The 18,002-nt window shown below is 60.5% G+C and overlaps 4 protein-coding genes across 4 annotated transcripts; 1 reads left to right on the top strand and 3 right to left on the bottom strand.

Annotated features, from left to right (window-relative positions):
- Positions 1 to 73: 73 nt before the first annotated feature.
- Positions 74 to 5,891, bottom strand: RUVBL2 (RuvB like AAA ATPase 2). Its single transcript, XM_036742648.1, has 15 exons — positions 5,638 to 5,891; positions 5,090 to 5,144; positions 4,181 to 4,236; positions 3,946 to 4,087; positions 3,563 to 3,692; positions 3,374 to 3,440; positions 3,012 to 3,118; positions 2,826 to 2,919; positions 2,089 to 2,212; positions 1,757 to 1,851; positions 1,561 to 1,679; positions 1,294 to 1,413; positions 601 to 730; positions 338 to 452; positions 74 to 206 (listed from the first exon to the last, which is right to left on the bottom strand). The coding sequence occupies exons 1-15, from the start codon at positions 5,647 to 5,649 to the stop codon at positions 181 to 183; spliced, it is 1,392 nt and encodes a 463-aa protein (XP_036598543.1). The 5' UTR covers positions 5,650 to 5,891; the 3' UTR covers positions 74 to 180.
- A 121-nt stretch (positions 5,892 to 6,012) lies between these two features.
- On the top strand, positions 6,013 to 12,939 carry GYS1 (glycogen synthase 1). The gene is made up of 16 exons (XM_036746165.1): positions 6,013 to 6,353; positions 7,514 to 7,695; positions 8,367 to 8,558; positions 8,673 to 8,858; positions 8,957 to 9,101; positions 9,438 to 9,555; positions 9,716 to 9,836; positions 9,936 to 10,042; positions 10,267 to 10,326; positions 10,441 to 10,519; positions 10,604 to 10,717; positions 11,127 to 11,253; positions 11,345 to 11,440; positions 11,522 to 11,685; positions 11,779 to 11,859; positions 11,981 to 12,939. Exons 1-16 carry the CDS (start codon positions 6,236 to 6,238, stop codon positions 12,305 to 12,307), a joined length of 2,217 nt encoding a protein of 738 aa, XP_036602060.1. The 5' UTR covers positions 6,013 to 6,235; the 3' UTR covers positions 12,308 to 12,939.
- A 213-nt stretch (positions 12,940 to 13,152) lies between these two features.
- On the bottom strand, positions 13,153 to 14,596 carry FTL (ferritin light chain). The gene is made up of 4 exons (XM_036745247.1): positions 14,247 to 14,596; positions 13,795 to 13,941; positions 13,520 to 13,645; positions 13,153 to 13,382 (listed from the first exon to the last, which is right to left on the bottom strand). The coding sequence occupies exons 1-4, from the start codon at positions 14,352 to 14,354 to the stop codon at positions 13,227 to 13,229; spliced, it is 537 nt and encodes a 178-aa protein (XP_036601142.1). The 5' UTR covers positions 14,355 to 14,596; the 3' UTR covers positions 13,153 to 13,226.
- Positions 14,597 to 16,179: 1,583 nt separating this feature from the next.
- BAX (BCL2 associated X, apoptosis regulator) lies at positions 16,180 to 17,716 on the bottom strand. Its single transcript, XM_036745738.1, has 6 exons — positions 17,603 to 17,716; positions 17,364 to 17,415; positions 17,113 to 17,277; positions 16,900 to 17,035; positions 16,685 to 16,789; positions 16,180 to 16,536 (listed from the first exon to the last, which is right to left on the bottom strand). The coding sequence occupies exons 1-6, from the start codon at positions 17,643 to 17,645 to the stop codon at positions 16,432 to 16,434; spliced, it is 606 nt and encodes a 201-aa protein (XP_036601633.1). The 5' UTR covers positions 17,646 to 17,716; the 3' UTR covers positions 16,180 to 16,431.
- Between the last annotated feature and the right edge of the window lie 286 nt (positions 17,717 to 18,002).

Raw genomic sequence — 18,002 nt, 5'->3', positions numbered from 1 at the left:
TGTTTTGTCTGCCTCCTAGCCCCTGGAGTCACCTCAAACCCCACCCCCCACCAAAAAAAATCACCACAAGGCATGAGATTTCCAGAACAGTTTTATAGAAAGTCAGAATGTCACAACTCAGGTAGAAAAAAAAAAGGAGAAAAACTGGGAGGGAATTTGTGTGTTATCTGTCCAGGAAGCTCAGGAAGTATCCATGGTCTCACCTTCTGTTGAAACAAGGAGGAAGGGTAAAGGGGTCAACAGAGGTTGGCAGGGAGAATGGACCCCTGCCACTGCAGGGAGAGCAGCTAGCCAGCCCAAAGGAGGAAAGGAGGAGGGCCACTGAGCAGGCACTCACTTAGCTCATTAAACAGAAAAGCATCCTGGTATTCCTTCATGTACTGTGTGGACCGAGATTCATCCAGGAAGAGAGAGTATACCCGCTTAATGTCGTCCACCTGCACCTCGGTGCCCTGGGGAAAAGAGGAGAGGGAGCAGAGGAGCTGAGAGCCCTCCTGCATCTGGGGAGGGGTTGGGAGGGTGTGCCCAACCTGACTGGGTCCACTGCCAGCCTATGGGGGTATGGGATGGGGGAGGTATGGGCAGGACAAAAGGACCCACCTTGCGCTTCCGGCACACCAAGCTGGCGGCTGTGATAAGCTGGATGGCATAGCGCAGAGAGGTTTCCAGCCCAATCCGGGTCAGCACTGTATACGCATCTTCACTCATTTCCACGTCCTCTTCCTCACACCTACAGGGTCAGCTATGGGTCAGCCTGGGGCACCCCCTCAGATGATCCTCACAGGGCCCATTTGAGTCAGGGACCCAGGGCTCCATGTCAGGCTCTGCCCCATCTGGATGGATGAGTCTGGGTGAGACCCTCCCAGCCCCTACTGGCTTCCTCAGCCACAAGGAGGCTCAGTGGCTTTGTGGGCAAAACTGGCATTGGAGCCCAGGGCCCTGTCCAGACATCAACCACAATAGCAGGGGTGTTGTTTACGGCCAAATGCCAGAGAGAAGCCACATCCCATGCCAGGAACCCCTCAGGTACACAGGGCAAGAGAAATAGCAGCCCACAGAGGAGGAAGCCTTCTCACAGGAGATGTGCCCAAGGACCGAGCCAAGAACAAGTGCAAGCTCGGCCTAAAATGCTGTTCCAGTCTGTGACCCCAGAGCTTGCTGCTCTCTGGCTGGCCCTCAGCAACACCATGGAATCTGCCCGCCCCCCAGCCTTTGGGCTCCCTAAGGCCCTGCCTGGGAATGGCAGCCAAAGGCCTGCATTCCCGCTGCGCTTCTGCTCAGCCCCTCTCTCACCGAATTCGGAGAATCTGTTTTGTGTCCTTCTCACTATAAGGAGTAGTAGAGACGATGAGGAGCCGGTCCAGCAGGTCAATGGGAATCCCATGGGGGCTCTGGTAGCTGGTCCCCCGGATTCTGGAGGGCAAGTAAGAAGCCACCATAATTAACTTCTCCCTAGGCCAAGGGCTGCCTCCCCTAAGAATCCCCTCCCCTGGCATCCCCCCAACTCTCTTGGCATCTGCCTCCCTGGGTCCCCCCACCTCCAGGCTCTGTCCCCCTGACCTAGTGATGCCGCGGTTGGTAGCCATGATGAGCACAGGGGCCATGTCACTCTCCAGTGCCCGGTTGAGGAAAGAGAAGCTCTCAATGTCAAGCATGTGGACTTCATCTATGAACAGCACCTGGGCAGCATGGATGCTGGTCAGCATATCAGCCATTAGCACTCTCCCCACCCCACCCCCAACTCCCTGGGCCTCACCCCTGGGATGATCTCCGCTTTGCCCTCCTCTCGCCACTCGGCCACCTTAGCATTGATCTGCTCCCGCACCTCTGACTTGATCTCCCCTGTGTCACCTGGGAAGGGTCTGGGGTGAGTGGATGGGCACAGGACCCACCATGGAACAAGGGCCAAACTAGGAAAGAGGGCATAAGATGGCAAACCCAGGGATTAGGGCTGGGATAGGTAGGGGGACACACAGCAGAAAACCCAAGGATGAGGGCCAGGATGGGGAGGGTGGCACACGGCAGGGAACCTGGGGATGACGGCTGGGGAGAGGGGCATGCAGCCGGGAAGCCTGGCCTGGTAACCACCTGAGAAGAGTGCCAGGAAGCCCTGAGTGCGGGAGTTGATGACATCAATCTCATGGAGAGACACCGTGTGCACCACCTCCTTCCTTTTCTGAAGTTCCCCATCTGGGCACTGAACAAACTTGGTCTGTAGATAAACAAGGTTGAGAGAAAATGCCAATCAGAACGACCAAGAAAGAGAAAAAGGGGTCAGGGTGGGGGAGAGACAGAAACAGAGACAGAGAGGCCTGCCCAGAAGAGTGCACAAGGCCCCAGGATGAGAACCTCATACAGACTGCAGGGTGCTTGGAAGCACAGGGACATAGCACGATGACTGAGTGAGCCTGGGAGAGGTACGGAAGTGAGCTATGGGAGAGATGGGCTGATCTGACAGTCAAGGGAGCTCCAGGTGAGGCAGGGCAGCGTTAGGTGAAGGACAAAGAGAGGGATGGAGGTGAAGCGGGCACTGGAACCAGTGGCGGATGGGGGAATGGAGGGATGGGGGGGAGGTGGTACAGGACTAATGGGGAAAAGTGAGATGTCACTGCGGAGAGTCAGGCAGGCAATGAACACTTATGAAGCATCTACTGCGTACCAGACACTGTGCTAAGCACCCAGCACGTAAAGGAGACAACAAAGCAGTCCCTGCCCCCCAATGGAGGAATGAGCCACACAGAGAATACACAGGAAAAAACGGACAGAGGAAAGACACCAGAACCAACAGGGGTGGGAAAGGCCTGCAGATGAGGGAGGCATGGTACCTGGGAGCCCATGGCATCATAGTCCCGGGCACGGGTAAAGGAGCGACCAAGCTTGGAGATCTTTCCTGTGGCCTTGTCGATGGTGATGACATCCCTGGAAGGTGAGATTGAGATTGTTGTGGAAGGACCCTCAACCCTGCTCCTCACCTTGCCCTCCTCCTGTCCCTGAGGCTGCCCTCTGCTCACCCTGCTTGGACCTTCTCCTTGGTAAGGGACTCGATCATCTTGGTTCCCAGATCATAGATGGTCTCCATCTCTGTTGTCTTCAGTGTCAGCTTTCCCACCTTGGAGCCCTGGGAGGTGGAAGATGGTACTCCAAGAAGGGTGCCAGAGGCAAGGAAGCAGTTAGGACCCCGCCCCCAGTTCTTCAATCTTGCCCTTGCCCTTAGCTCAGTAGGCTGCATCTTCCTCTCTAAGTCATGGGGGTGGGCTGGCATGGATCTTGACAGACCCTTCCAGCTTTAAGATTCTGCCATCAACCAGGATCTCTAATGAAACCTTCCCAACCTGCTGAGACCCTCTTGCACCTTCCCCAGGCTAAGACTCACAGTGCCTGTGGCAGGACGGTCGATCTGGATCTCTACCACCTCCCCTTCAATGATTTCTGTCTCCTCCCTGGCAGGCAAGAGGAAGGAGGATTCAGAAGGGCTGAGGTCACCCTTTCCCTCCCCCAGAGCCTCCAACCAAGCCCCAGCACGTGCTGCCCTGGAGATGACATAAGCCACAGGCACACTTACTTTATTCGGACCCCAATGGACCTTCGGAAGGCCTGGGTCAGGGCCTCTGTCTTGCTCATCTCCAAAGAGAAGATTTCACTGCCAGCAATGGCAGTAAAAGGTGTGTCAGGTCCCAGGGCCTGGGCCATGCCTCAGAGAAGGAGGAAAGGGAGAGAGCTTGGAACCGTTGGCCTTGCCCCTGCCCCCTGGTTCAGGTCACAGGCAGGAGAGGAACCAAGTCCTGTTCGGCACTTGTTCCATCTGACTTACTACAGGGCCTTGGGGGCCCACTCAAGAACAAGCTAAAGCCCTTCCAGCTCTAAAGATCCTCGGTTTACCCCCAGGCATGGGCCCTGCCCCCCTTGCCCCCACTCCTCCTCCCTGCCCTGCTCTCTCCTGCTCACCCATGGCAATGGCTGTCTTCCCTGTGCCAGGCTGCCCAGCGATGAGCACCGCCCGGCCGGCTATCTTTCCTTCCCGGATCATCTCCAGTACCACACCAGCAGCCCGCCGGGCAGCCAGCTGCCCCACCATTCCCTGGGACACCTGAAGGGGAAAGGGAGGGCAGAGGTCACAGGGGGACTTCTGGGGAGCCCTCCTTCCCCACTCCATGGCCATGTCCCCCTGGTCCTCCTCTACCTGTCTCGGCTCCAGAGCATCATCCAACCCCAAGCCTCGGATGTGTGAGTGAGCACCTAGTGGCCAGAGAGAACACACACAGCCACTCACCCATGGGCACCCAATACAAGGAGGGCCCACAGGTCCTGGCCCTCCCCAAGCTGAAGGCTCAGTAGGCAGAGGACGGACACACGGACAGATGGACAGATGGACGGACAGACAGACACACACAACCAGGGAGACAGAAACAAAAAGCCTCATGGAGCCTGGGAAGGAGAGTGGAGAGACCAGGGAAAGCTCCCTGGGGGTGGTGGCCCTGGACGAAACTGGGGAGAAAAAGGGGCTACAGGTGCACAAAGGCCCTTTGGCTGGAACCCACAGAGCATGCTGGGGAGCGCGAACATGAGACCCCTCCCCTGCTTCCTGGGAGAGCTGAGACACGGTGGCCACACATTAAGGCCAGGTTTTGTTTTCTAGGTTGGCTCCTGTTTTCTCCTTCTCATACTGGATTCAAGGATGGAATACAGCAAAAATGTTAGAAATATAAGAACAAAATACACCAATGCAAATATTTTTTAAAAGAAAACATACTATGACTCAAGAGAAAAAAAAAAAGGAACAAACGATGGTAGCACTGGTCGGCAGAGGCCACGTATGGGAGTCAAAGAAATCAGAATGTTAGTGGCAGGCAGTGGGGAGCCACTTAGGACTCGTAAGCAGAAGAGAAATGCATGTTATTAGAAGATCCAGGACACAAAACAGGTGCCACTGGTGGGGGGTGGGTGGCCGGCTGGTCCCAGGAGCAATGAGCCCCCTCAGGCCATGGCATCGGGGTGGGTGCAGGGATGGGGCTGCGAGGCCAGCACGGTAGAGAACAAGGGCCAGGGTCTGGGGAGTGCCGCTCTGACCCCCCCCACCCCTTGCACTCACCAATGCGCTCGATTCGGGTCACGTCCCGCACCTCAGGAACCTTGGTGGTTGCTGCCTGGGGCCGGGAAGAGGCAAGTGAACCCACAGTCCCCAGGGAGCCCCCACACCCTCCGACAGGCGGGGCAGCGAGGACGGAGGTGGGGACCCCCCACAACTCTGCCACTGTCTCGCGGCCCTAGGAACCATGGGAGCTCCGGGCTGGCAGCCAGAGCCTTCTCTGGGAGCCGTCTCCCCACCAGGCTCCCTTGCTTTTGGATCGGCACCCCAGCCCTCGGCACACAGCAAGCGCCTAATAAATGCCCTTCCAGGTACTCAGCTCGGACTAAGGAGGTGCAGGCGCAGCGGGCGAGGGGGCTCCCCGGCCTCGGCACGCGCTCGCACACACCCCTCTCCCCATGCCTCACCCGCCCCCTCCCCGGACGGCCTCAGTTTCCCTCTCGCTTCCCATGCCGGCCTGCGCAGACAGAAGGACAAGCTGTCCCTGGCCCGCCGCCCCGCCCAGGCCTCCCAGCAGACCCCCCCCCCACAACCCCGCAGCCCTTACACACCGTGGTTGCCATGTCGCGCTCCAACCGCCGTTCATCCGCCGCTGGACAGGAAGCGGAAGCGTCCACTAGCCCCACCCTCCCCCGGCGGCTCTGAGGCTAGTCTAGGCTGAAGCGGTCCTCCGGCTCCTCTCGGTGGAACATAGGAGGGTGGGGGGATGTGGCTTTGCGAGCCAGCAGGCCGAGAAATGTCGACACTTCCCCTTTAAGATTCTCACGTCCCCCACGCGCCCTTGCGCCCAGCTTGGCTACAGCTCTCCGCCTCAGCCCACGGCCCGGAGACAGACATGAGCCCTCGGCCAATCGGTGAACGTGCCCACACCTTCGGGCTCCGCCCCGTGGGCGCCGAGCCCAGGACTCTGACCAATCAGACCACCCGGCGCGCCCCGCCCTTTCCCCTGCCGGTTTCATCCGGCCGGGGACGGTGCAAGGATCGCAGCCAGCCAATCAGGCGGTGCGGTCCTGAGCGCCCCAATGGGGGTCCAGGGGGCGGGGCAAGGCCCGGAGGGGCCGAGGAGTCCGGCTGCGGCTGCGGCCCGGGGCTCAGAGCCTCTGCCTCCGCTTCGGGTCCAGGCTGCTGTGATCCCCGCGCCCTGCCGCCATGCCGCTCAGCCGCAGCCTATCCGTGTCGTCGCTGCCCGGCCTGGAGGACTGGGAGGATGAGCTGGACCTGGACAACGCGGTGCTCTTCGAGGTGGCCTGGGAGGTGGCCAACAAGGGTGAGCGCGCCCCTCCCCCCGGGAAGGGGGGGCGGGAAGGGCTGACCCCCCCCCCCCGGAAGGGGGCAGGGCGGATTGACACCCTTCAAAGAAGGGAGTAGGGCGGTGGGACTCCCTCCACCCCGAAAAGGGCGGGCCAGGTGACAAACCCCCAGGCCGAAGAGAAGGGCAGGGGTTTAGGACACAAGTCCAGGGCCCTGGGGAGGGGGCCAAAGGCAGGCCCGAGTGCCCAGTGGCCGGGCTTCCCTGCCTCCTGGACTCCAGGACACTTGGCATTTGGGAGGGGACTAGGCTGAAGGGAGGGGGATGCCGGGGTCTCGAGAATGGGAGGATCTGGGAGGAAGGGGGGGCAAGGTAAGTGAGACAGCGCCAAAGGGAGGGGGCTTAGTCTGAGCCGCCCAGGTGGGCAGAGGGAGAATGGCTGGGACAGGCTGGGAAGTGCAGCCCCCCCTGGCCTGGAAGTGAAGGTGGAAGATCAGAATCCTGGGGCTGGGGGTGTGGTCCTCCAGCAGCCCTGGAGGACCATGGGGGCCCTGGAAGACCACAGGGACCCCGGGGTCCCTGGGCTGAAGAGAGTTGGGGGATCTAGGAGACAAAGAGCATCTGTGATCTGTATTTCCATGGTGGGAGATTAGCCAGGGATGAAAGGGGAGACCGAATCACAGGAGGAGCATGGGGTTGGAGTCCCTAGGATGTAGGGTGGCAGGGGGAGTCCAGCCCCACAGGTCTCTGGGGGGAGGCCAGGCTACAGGACAGACATGGGGCTCAGACAGTGTGCTGGGCAGGGGGGGTCACCTTTCAGGTCCCCAGGAAGCCCTGGGATGGAAGGGATGCCTCCGATGCCAAGCCCCAGCCCTGGGGACCTTGAGGCCAGCCTTGGATTGGGAAATCCTTGGGGCAGCTGGAGACAGGGGCAGTTTGAGGGCAGGGATGCTGAGTCCAGCCAGCCAAAATGACAGGAGCCCCAGCGGGCCCAGGAAAGGGAAGGGGCCCTGGGGAAGGTGATGCCCCACTCGCCTTAGCCCAGGAGCTCCTCTGGGACTCGGGCTGTGTCTGGGCCCTTTGGGAGGCAGCAAGGAATGGAGAGAAAGTGACGGGCTAGACCAGCCCCCTTCCCCAGCATGGCCCCCAAGCCCAGGCTGACCCCATCTCTCTGGCAGTGGGGGGCATCTACACTGTGCTTCAGACCAAAGCCAAGGTGACCGGCGATGAGTGGGGGGACAACTACTACCTAGTGGGGCCCTACACAGAGCAGAGTGTGCGGACCCAGGTGGAGCTCCTGGAGCCCCCCACCCCGGCCCTGCGCAAGACCCTGGACTCCATGAACAGCAAGGGCTGCAAGGTAGGGGGGCCTGGGAGCACAAGAGAGAACTGGGGCCCTGGTGAGGCCAGGGGCTCACTCAAGGTCACCCGAGGACAGTGTGGAGGAGGATAGCGTACATGCAGCAGGCTTAGCGTGAAAGCTCAGTGTTCTTTATAGGCAGGGCCACCACATATGTCTGTGTGTGCATGTGTGTGCCCGTGCCTGGCTGGGTGCCAGGGAACTGTCTCACTCTGGATTTCTGAATCTGTTCCGGAAAGCAGAGGGGCTAAAGCCTTGGGCAGGGGCCTGTCCCCAGAGAACCCCAGGGTGCACCTACCCCCTCCCCCAGGCAGGTGCTGGCCATGTGATGGGAGGAGGGCAGGGTCACAGCCTAAGAATAGCCCCCCCTCCCCCCTGCTGTGGAAAGGGCAGCAAACAGCTGGGAAGGGGGAGGGGCTGCTGGCCTCTGGGTGGGGGGAGGCCTAGATTCAGATGGCAGCAAGCAAGGGAGGTGGGGGGCACTGTAGGGGCAAGGGATCGTGGCACTGGTGGATTGACTGAGTTGACTGCCTGGGTTGCCTCCCAGCCCCAGGGAGCTCTGAGGGGTGGACAATGAGGCCTTCCTTAATAAGATACAAAGGCAGGTCTTGGGAGGGGATGGAGAGGAGGGGCCCTAGGCCCTACCCTCATGCCCACACCCCCCACCCCAGGTGTACTTTGGCCGCTGGCTGATTGAGGGCAGCCCCCCTGTGGTGCTGCTGGATGTGGGGGCTGCTGCCTGGGCCCTGGAGCGCTGGAAGGGGGAGCTCTGGGACACCTGCAGCATCGGGGTCCCCTGGTACGACCGCGAAGCCAACGACGCAGTCCTCTTTGGTTTTCTCACCACTTGGTTCCTGGGTGAGGTAGGGACCCAAGGGGCCAGCACCCTGGCCCTGCTTCCTCCTTCCCCCCAGCCTCCCCGAAGGCCCTGGGGCTGAGGGGGCACAGGCCAGTGGGGCCCTCTGTCTCTTCTGCAGTTTTGGGCACAGAGCGAAGAGAAGCCATTCATTGTGGGTCATTTCCATGAGTGGCTGGCAGGAGTGGGCCTGTGCCTGTGCAGGGCCCGGAAGCTCCCAGTGGCCACCATCTTCACCACACACGCCACACTGCTGGGCCGGTACCTCTGTGCTGGGGCCGTGGACTTCTACAACAACCTGGAGAATGTGAGGACACCGTCCCCTCCCCCCCACCCCGCCCCGGGTCAGGGTGTTGGGTGGCCAGGAGAGGCCTGGGCCACTGAACTACCTCCTCTGCTCTTCAGTTCAACGTGGACAAGGAAGCAGGGGAGCGGCAGATCTACCACCGCTACTGCATGGAGAGAGCGGCTGCACACTGTGCTCACGTCTTCACCACTGTGTCCCAGATCACGGCCATCGAGGCTCAGCACCTGCTGAAGAGGAAACCAGGTGAGGAACGTGCACCTGGATCTTCCCTGCCAGCTCTCTCAGTCCCTCTGCCTATGGCCTGTCTCCTCCCCAGCTGGGCCTTGGTTGACCCCGGGTGAGTCCCCTAAGGCCTACCTCTCTGCCACAGGTTCCTCAAAATATCAGCACTGACCTCCAAGCACCTGGCACATAGTTGGTGCTTAATAAATGCTTGCTCCCAGCAGCCCCTACCCTAGATCCACGGTGTCCCTGGTGACTTAGGCAGGGCTCAGGGCCAGGCTCTGGCAGGTGGGCCCTTGCACCCAAGGTGAGCAGCATCCCGGGTGCCTCAATGGCCACTGGCTCTCCTCACCCCAGATATCGTGACCCCCAATGGACTCAACGTGAAGAAGTTCTCAGCCATGCATGAGTTTCAGAACTTGCATGCCCAAAGCAAGGCTCGGATCCAGGAGTTTGTGAGGGGCCATTTCTACGGGTGCGTGAGTCCCCTCCAAGGGGCGGGCGTTGTTTCTGCCTTTGTATGTCAGTGGTGGGTACATGGTGGGCTTTTCAGAAATGCCTGTTGATTGATCTCTCTGGGGGATTCTGGGAGGGGCTCTGTGGCCAAGGGGTGACCTTGGAAGTTCTCCCACCAGCCACCTGGACTTCAACTTGGACAAGACCCTGTACTTCTTCATCGCCGGCCGCTACGAGTTTTCCAACAAAGGTGCTGATGTCTTCCTGGAGGCCCTGGCCCGCCTCAACTACCTGCTCAGGGTCAGGCACCTAGGGGTGCTGGTCAGGGCTGGAGGGTGCCCACAGAGGGGAGGTGGGGAGGGGGAAGTCCTGACCCCCTACCTCCCCCCTGCTCTGCAGGTGAATGGCAGTGAGCAGACCGTAGTGGCCTTCTTCATCATGCCTGCGAGGACCAACAACTTCAACGTGGAGACTCTCAAGGGCCAGGCTGTCCGGAAGCAGCTCTGGTTAGCCCTACCCCCGGCTTCCTCCTGTCCTCCCAGCCAGCCCAGCTTCTGCTTCCTCTTCTTGCGCCAGGGTCCTCCTTCCTGCAGGGCCCTGGCCAGGCTCACTTCCTTTCTCTCCCAAGCACCTTCTTTCTTCTTGTTCTCCTTTCCTCTGTCTCCTGTCCCTGCCTTGGCCCCTTCATCAGGGGCCCCTTTGATGATGCAGCCTCTCTTGTCCACTGCAGGGACACAGCCAACACCGTGAAGGAGAAATTTGGGAGAAAGCTCTATGAATCCCTCCTGGTGTGAGTGATGGGACTGACAGGTTGGGAGGGGGGACCTTCTGTTTTCCCTCCCCAGCTCTGGCCTCCTCTGGCTGCTGCCCTGACCCCTGACCCCTGAACCCTGCTCCCCCTCAGTGGCAGCCTCCCAGACATGAACAAGATGCTGGATAAGGAGGATTTCACCATGATGAAGAGAGCCATCTTCGCCACGCAGGTATGGCCATGTACCAGGTGCCCAGTGCCGGGGGGTGGGGAACTCCAGGGCACCTGACCCCCTGACTGGCTCTCCTTCCCTCAGCGGCAGTCGTTCCCCCCTGTGTGCACCCACAACATGCTGGATGACTCCTCGGACCCCATCCTCACCACCATCCGCCGCATTGGCCTCTTCAACAGCAGTGCTGATCGGGTCAAGGTGATGAACTACAGCCCTCCCGGCAAGCCCCCATTGAGGGGCTGTTTCACTACACTCCTAGGCAAACAGGACCAGGCAGCTGGGGTGGGGGTGGGGGTGTCACTTTCTAAATTAACTAACCTTGGCCCTAGTCAGTAAAGCCAGGAATGCCACCCTCCCTGGGTCCTTGGCTTAACCACTTTCCCCTTCTTTCTCTTCCTCTCTCCCTCCCTTTCTCTCCCCCCCCCACTTCCTCCCTCCCTCTTTTCTCCCCTCCTCCTTTCTCCCCCCTCCTGCTTTCTCTTCCCCCTCTCCTTCCTTCTCCCCCTCCTCTCCTTCCCTCCCTCCCTCCCTTCCTCTTTCTTCCTCCCTCCTTTCTCTTTCTCTCCCTCTCCCCTTTCCCCCTGTCTCTCTGTCTCTCAAACCCTAGGTGATCTTCCATCCAGAGTTCCTCTCCTCCACCAGCCCCCTGCTCCCAGTAGACTATGAAGAGTTTGTCCGGGGCTGCCACTTGGGAGTTTTCCCCTCCTACTATGAGCCCTGGGGCTATACTCCTGGTGAGCCCTGGTGAGGGCTGGGGTGGAGGTTGGATCGGGGGGGCCCCAGGGTGCAGTTCTGGGGTCTATAACTAACCCCCCTCTTCCCCAGCGGAATGCACTGTCATGGGGATCCCCAGCATCTCCACCAACCTCTCTGGTTTCGGCTGCTTCATGGAGGAGCACATCGCAGATCCCTCTGCCTATGGTGGGTACCCTTGGGTGGGAAAATGCTGGCGAGGCTACAGTCCCTCTGCTCTCCGCCTGAGTGACCCCTCATTATCTCTAGGCATCTATATCCTTGACCGGAGGTTCCGGAGCCTGGACGACTCATGCACCCAGCTGACCTCATTCTTGTACAGTTTCTGCCAGCAGAGCCGGAGGCAGCGGATTGTTCAGCGGAACCGCACAGAACGACTCTCAGATCTGCTGGACTGGAAGTACCTAGGCCGGGTATGAGCCCTCTCCCATCCTCCTCCCCTCCCCAGGGTAGAGTGGACTCTATCACATCTGCCCCTGGCTAATCCTCTTCCCCTTCTCCTCCAGTATTACATGTTTGCCCGCCACATGGCCCTGGCCAGGGCCTTCCCAGATCATTTCACATATGAGCCTCATGATGCTGATGCTGTGAGTAGCTGGATCTCCGGGGGAGGGAACATGCCCAAAGGAGGACTGGGGATGTTAAGAGAGTAGGGGGCCTGAGCGTAGGGAAACTGCCTGGGCCTTTCACTACCCTTTACTCCCCCAGACGCAGGGCTTCCGTTACCCACGGCCAGCCTCGGTGCCCCCATCACCTTCACTATCCCGCCACTCCAGCCCCCACCAGAGTGAGGGGGAGGAAGAGGAAGAGGGGGAAGAGAATGGACCCCGCAAGTCAGGCTATGAGGAGGACAGTGAGCGCTACAATGAGGACGAGGAAGCCGAAAAAGACCGAAAGAACATTCGTGCCCCCGACTGGTCCCGGCGGTCCTCCACTGCCAAGCGGGGCTCTGTGGACACAGCCCCATCCAGTTCTCCCAGCACTCCCAGTGAACCCCTCAGCCCTGCCAGCTCTCTGGGCGAGGAGCGAAACTAAGTAGGGCATGCCAGGCTCTCCCTCCCTTCCTCCTGGCCCTTGGCCTGCCAGCTTCTCAATTCTGAATCCAGACAGCCCCATCTGCTGTGCATGGGCTGTTTTCTAGAGCCTGTGTTCTTAAGAGATGCCTTGATGGAGGATGCCCAAGACCTTTCTACCCGTCTCTGCTCTAGAACCCCAGGGATCCAAGTGCCCAGGACCACTGTGTTCTAGAACTGAGCCACCTCCTCCATGTTCCCTCTATGAGAATCCCATCACCTACATTCTAGAGGGCAGTCAATGGCTGGCTCAGTGGCTCCTGTGGTATACTCCAGAACCTCTGCCCCAGGCTAGGACCTGCCACCCTCTCCCAGATCATTCCCTGACCACACCCTGTCACTCCCACACCCTTTGGCCTGTCCCCACTCCCTGAGAGCCTGGCTATGCTCAGACCAAGGGCCTTATGTGTGTGTGTCTCCCTGTGCAATGTCTGTGACAGACTCCAGCCCAAGGGGAGGGGCCACTGCTGGATTTGCTGTGGATGTTGGTGGCCTAGGATCACTCACCCCAATAGTTGGGGAATTAATTATCCGTCCAGGGATGAAAAAAAGGCCTATATATTTAAAGAATAAAAGGTTTTTCACCACCACTAACCTTCCCATGCACTGCCTGCTTCCAGTGCTGTGCAACCAAGCACTGGGCCTGGAAGTTGCTAGTGTTTAAGAAGCCAGCTTTGCCTTGGCTCAGTGGCTTCACTCAGGGCCTCCTGAAGGAGCTGTAGTCAGTCAAAGCTTGTCCATCTTGACCATCCAGTCCGCCCCCCCCACCCCACCAGCCACCTACTACCCCAAGGAGTCACGCAGAGATGCTGGGTGAGCAGCTAGCTTTATTGTGGGCGTTCTTGGTTCAGCCTTGGGGCTGCCTGCCCAGGCCGCTGCTTCTAGTCATGCTTCAGGCTCAGCCTCTCGAACAGGTACTCCCCCAGCCCGGATTGGGGGTCCACCTGAACATGGCGCAGGGTAGTCAGGTGGTTGCCCAAGCGCTTCAGAAGCTTCACTTCCTCACCCAGGTAGTGGCTCTCCAGGAAGTCACAGAGCTAGGAAAGGGGAGAAGGACCAGTGAAGGGTAGGAAGGAGGGAAGGGGCCGTAACCAAGACCTCAGCCTACCAAAAGTGGGCAGGAGGTGGCAGAACTGGGTCCTATGACAAGCTGGGAGTTCTTGGGGCCACTTACCTGTGGATCCCCTTGGCTCGAGCCCAGGGCGTGCAGCTTCAGGAGGGCCTGGTTCAGATCCTTCTCCAGGTTCAGGGCAGCCTGCATGGCATCCAAGCTGCGGCCCCATTCATCTTGGGCAGGTTTCTGGGAAAAGAGAGAAGGCTCAGGGAAAGAAAAACTCCAAAACACTTCATTTCCCAGAAACCTTTAGGGGCGACCCAGCAGCTCCCACCAGGGGTATATGCGCGGAGGCCTCTGGGAAACGTAGTCCTCGCAGTCTAACGGCTACCCACCTGCACAGCCTGGAGGAGGACACGGCCCCCACGCTGGTTCTGGAGCCTCATAAGGCGCTCGGCACCCTCGCGTTTCTCCTTCGCCAGCTCACGGAAAAAACGCGACACCCTAGGCAGGGCGACATCGTCCCGATCGAAATAGAAACCCTAGGGGAAACCAGAGAGAGAGGGAAAGCGGTCACTAGGGCTGGCGAAGCGCCCGGGCCACGCGCACGCATGCGCACCGGGAAGAGCCTGCTCGCGGCAGCCCCGCGCAGTTCTTTCCCTAGTTAAACAAGAACAAAGGGCGCGCGGCAGAGCGAAGAAACCTCGCAGAGCAAGGGGCGCGCGCGCGCGCGCGCGGGGGGGCGGGGGAGGGAAGGAGGCAGGGGGACCGAGCATGCGCAGTCCCTGTCTGGGAGGGGGTTCTGGCCGCGGGGGAATCGGGGGAGGGGAGGCGCCCCGAGCCTCACCAGGGACAGGTAGGAGTAGGAGGCCTGCAGGTACAGGTTGGCCAGGCGGTTGATGGCGGCCTCGGCCTCAGAGGAGAAGTTTTGGCGGATCTGGGAGCTAGAGCTCATGGCACCGTCGGCGAAGGGAGGAGGCGGCTGGTCCCGGAGGCGGGGGTCTGCTGGTCCCGTAGGCTGGGGTCGGCTGGTCCCGGAAGCGGGAGGCGGCTGGTCCCAGGGGCTGACGGACTGCAGAAAGGTGAAGTTGGAAACCGAGGGGAGCTGGGGGACCCCAGATCTGTTCCGTCCAAACACTGTTGAAGCAAGAACCAGAACCGGGAGACGGGGTGCGCGGGAGCTGCCCCGAACCACGCTCTTATAGTAAGCAGGCACCGGGGGCGGTGCTCAGGGGGCGGGACCTGTAGGGCCACGGTCCAATCTCGAGGCGCAGAATGAGATCCCGGGGATCAAGCCGCCAATGGGGGAGCGCGGGCTGGTGGTGGGCGAGAAGACGCGGGAAAGGGGGGGAGGGGAGCCGCGCGTTCGGAGAAGATCTCGTGTGGGGCCAGAGCAAGTTCAAAGCTGAAGGGGGGCCAGATGCCTGCCGAGTCTGGGGAACAAAGGGGCTGGCCGAAGAGCAGTCTCCTAGGGCCACACTCCAGCTCCTCGTCTGACCCAAGCGGAGATTGAGACCCCAGAGACGGGTCAGGACTTGTCGGAGAGACCAGACAGTGGGCATCAGAAGCAACACTTGAACCCAGGTCCTAGGATTCCTCCTTCAGTGAGTTCAGCGTCCAGTAACTGTGACCTCCCTGGGCAGAGCGGGGCTGAGGGATTTGGGGTGAATATGGGTGGATGCCGAACTGGGGAATCGAAGGGACTTAAGGTTAGGAATGGGGGGGGGGGGGGTGTCTGAGCTGAGTCACGCTGAGATCAGGAAGAGGGGGAGAGAGCTGAGTCATGCTGAAGGCAGCTCTGGTGTTGGGGGGGGTGGCTTATGGTCATTTCCGAATAATAGGAACTTCCTCTCTGCTGTTTTGGCGGGGTTGGGAGAATGCTGAGCTAGGGCAAAAACCCGCCCTGATGGAGAGTTTAGAGGGTCTCCTGCTGCTAGGGTAACCAGGGAAACCCCCAGCTCCCTCCTCCAAGATGCTAGGAATCTTTCTTCGGGTCATGGGGGGGAGGCTTTCCCTCCAGCCCCCAGCTCCCTTCAGACTTGCCCATCCCTGTCCAGCTCCCATTTTCGATGTATAGTCTCATACACATGTATGTACACATATAGTTGTGTGTATGTCTGTACAGGGGTCTTCCTCCTTTGATCGTCTTTGTGTCCCCAGCCCCTGGCACAGAGCCTGACTTGTGCTGGTGGACTGGCCGACTGATCCCCACAAAGCAGGCCCTCAATGAGCCTTCCTGGTAGTTGCCCTGTCCCGCCTCTTAGGGACCTCAGTCTCTCCAGCTGGGGCCCTGAGAGTGGTTCTCAGTCTCCAGCTCTCAGACTTTGTAGATGTTTTTTTCCCTCTGTCTCCAAGCCTGGGTGTCAGTTGGGGCTGCTGAGAAAGAGCAGTTGTCTTGCTGGCCAGCAGAGGAGGGGAATGAAACAGCTTAGAGCCTCAGGATTCAGGTTTATCCATTTACCAACACCCCCCCACCCCAACTCAGTCCCAGCTGAGACCTTCCTGCCTGGCCTTTGACCAGGGAGCCAAGCCCCACCTTTCTACCCCAGCCACACTGGAGCCAGGAGCCAACAGGGAAGTTCACAGGGCCAGGCCCAGATGAAGGAAGCTCCCTGCCTCACCCTGCCCACTATTTTACAGAAGAAGAAACTGAGGGCTTACCTAAGAAGTCTGTCAGACTCTGGGTACTCTATGCCAACTAAGATTCATTTTGCAGAAGGGATAATGAGGCAAGGGAAGGGTGGGTACTGGGTCCTCAAAAACAAAAGCATTGCAGCAGGGCCTGCTCCAGAGTTGGTGTTTATTGGCCAAGGCTACCACTCACCCCACCACCCCATAGCCAAGAGCTTGAGAACATCCAGCTTTGGGGGCACTGCCAGAGTCACTGGATACTCCCCAAAATAATTACAAAAGTAAGAAAAATGTGTTTCCCTCCCTCCCCCAATATTGGAAAACCCATAATTTATCCTAAAAACAGACAGTCCAAGCAGAGCTGGAATGAGGGTGGGGGCAGCCAGGCCCCCTAGCTCTCCCTAGGACATCTTCTTCCAGATGGTAAGCGAAGCTGTAAGGATGCCAGCCACCAAGATGGTAACTGTCTGCCAGGTTGGTGTCCCAAAGTAAGAGAGAAGGCCATCCTGAGGGTAGAGGCCAAGGAGATTACCAGGAAGTTAGAACTCTCCAGGAGGAGAGAAGGAAGGAAGGCTGGGGTGGCCAGGAGGTCAAGGTGGGGGGGGGGGGGTTGGAAGGGGGGGTCACTGGGAGGTCAAAGGGGGCGGTGCTCACCCAGCCACCCTGCTCCTGGATCCAGGTGAGCAGCCGTTCTCTCAGGAAGTCTAGGGTCCAGCCCATAATGGTTCGGATCAGCTCCGGGACCTTGGTGCAAAGCGCCTGGCCGGGAAGGGAGGAAAGTCGGGAGTGCAGCCCCTCTGACCAACCCCAGGCAGTGCTTCGGGAGCCCCTAGCAGGGAGGGAGGGCCCACCCCGCCCCCCCCTCACACCTTGAGCACCAGCTTGCTGGCAAAATAGAAGAGAGCCACGACCCTGCCCCAGTTGAAGTTGCCGTCTGCGAACATCTCAGCGGCCACTCGGAAGAAGACCTCCCGGGGAGAGTCGGTCTCCACCGCAGCGATCATCCTGCAGGGAGAGGGAGTCATTGGGGGGGGGCTGGGGGCAGCGTACGGGGCGGGGTGGGGGGGGGGTGCAGCGGATACCTCTGCAGTTCCATGTTGCTGTCCAGCTCGTCCCCGATCCTGCGCAGGCACTCGGTCAGACGCTTGGTACGAGGGTCCGAGGGCAGCGGGGTCGAGTCTCCCATGGAGTCCAGGACCAGCTCGGGGGCGCCCCCCGCGACCCGGCCCGCGCGGTCCTGGATGAACCTGCGCGGAGAGTGTGGGGCTCAGCGCAGCCTCGGCGCCTTCCGGGCCCCGGAGCCCCCTCCCGGGTCCCCCGGTCCAAGGCTCACCCCTGCAGCAGCACGGCCCCGGTCCGCATGATCTGCTCGCCGCTCGTGGGCTCTGCGGGAAGGAAGACACGGGGGTCGGCAGGCTGGGGCGCCCGCCCAGCCCAGGGTCCCCCGCCCCTACCTCCCGGCGCCGCGCCCCGGGCAGCGGCAAGTCGGGGCAGGCCCGACCGGTCTGGGGGCCGCGGGAGCGGCCGCGCCCCTGGCCCTGGCCCGGCCGCTCCCGCCCGCGCTCTCCATACCCGGATCGCCCCCGCCTCGCGGCTGCTCCCCGGAGGCGTCCATCGCTCCGCCGCCGCCGCCGCCTCCTCTGGCCGGGCGCGCCCGGGAGGCGGAGAAGTGCCCGCGGCCCCGCCTCGCACACCGCCCCCATCACGTGACGCGGCCGGGCCAGCCAGTGCACCGCCCCCGTCATGTGATGCACCTTCTTTCTCCCCTCCCCCCCCCCCGTAAGCAAACTCCGCACGTGGCTGCAGGAGCCCCGCCTCCCCGGGGCTCCCGCGCTTTCTTCTTAAAGGGGCCTTGCCTTTGTTCATTGTAACCTCCACTTCCCAATCCCCGCGGATCTCAGAGGCCTCCAGGCCCGCGCGTGTACCCACCCGGGGGTCCCTGGTAACGCCCAATCTGTCGGGCAGGCAAAAG

Source organism: Trichosurus vulpecula, chromosome 2 (assembly GCF_011100635.1).
Source record: "Trichosurus vulpecula isolate mTriVul1 chromosome 2, mTriVul1.pri, whole genome shotgun sequence".
Lineage (NCBI taxonomy): Eukaryota > Metazoa > Chordata > Mammalia > Diprotodontia > Phalangeridae > Trichosurus > Trichosurus vulpecula.
This window is presented reverse-complemented; position numbering and strand designations above follow the sequence as displayed.

What these genes read in the sequence shown, in the direction of transcription:
- RUVBL2 (XM_036742648.1), bottom strand. An exon ending in CTTCCTGGCACTCTTCTCAG is followed by an intron (nt 1,852 to 2,088) that starts GTGGTTACCAGG and finishes GACCCTTCCCAG; the next exon opens with GTGACACAGGGGAGATCAAG. An exon ending in ACCAACCGCGGCATCACTAG is followed by an intron (nt 1,414 to 1,560) that starts GTCAGGGGGACA and finishes CTTGCCCTCCAG; the next exon opens with AATCCGGGGGACCAGCTACC.
- GYS1 (XM_036746165.1), top strand. Translation starts at nt 6,236, where the DNA reads ATGCCGCTCAGCCGCAGCCTATCCGTGTCGTCGCTGCCCGGCCTGGAG. An exon ending in CCACTTGGTTCCTGGGTGAG is followed by an intron (nt 8,559 to 8,672) that starts GTAGGGACCCAA and finishes TCTCTTCTGCAG; the next exon opens with TTTTGGGCACAGAGCGAAGA. An exon ending in TCTACAACAACCTGGAGAAT is followed by an intron (nt 8,859 to 8,956) that starts GTGAGGACACCG and finishes TCTGCTCTTCAG; the next exon opens with TTCAACGTGGACAAGGAAGC.
- FTL (XM_036745247.1), bottom strand. Translation starts at nt 14,354, where the DNA reads ATGAGCTCTAGCTCCCAGATCCGCCAAAACTTCTCCTCTGAGGCCGAG. An exon ending in CCTACTCCTACCTGTCCCTG is followed by an intron (nt 13,942 to 14,246) that starts GTGAGGCTCGGG and finishes GGTTTCCCCTAG; the next exon opens with GGTTTCTATTTCGATCGGGA. An exon ending in CGAGCCAAGGGGATCCACAG is followed by an intron (nt 13,383 to 13,519) that starts GTAAGTGGCCCC and finishes CCCCTTTCCTAG; the next exon opens with CTCTGTGACTTCCTGGAGAG.
- BAX (XM_036745738.1), bottom strand. Translation starts at nt 17,645, where the DNA reads ATGGACGCCTCCGGGGAGCAGCCGCGAGGCGGGGGCGATCCGG. An exon ending in AGCAACATGGAACTGCAGAG is followed by an intron (nt 17,036 to 17,112) that starts GTATCCGCTGCA and finishes CTCTCCCTGCAG; the next exon opens with GATGATCGCTGCGGTGGAGA. An exon ending in CCAGCAAGCTGGTGCTCAAG is followed by an intron (nt 16,790 to 16,899) that starts GTGTGAGGGGGG and finishes CTTCCCGGCCAG; the next exon opens with GCGCTTTGCACCAAGGTCCC.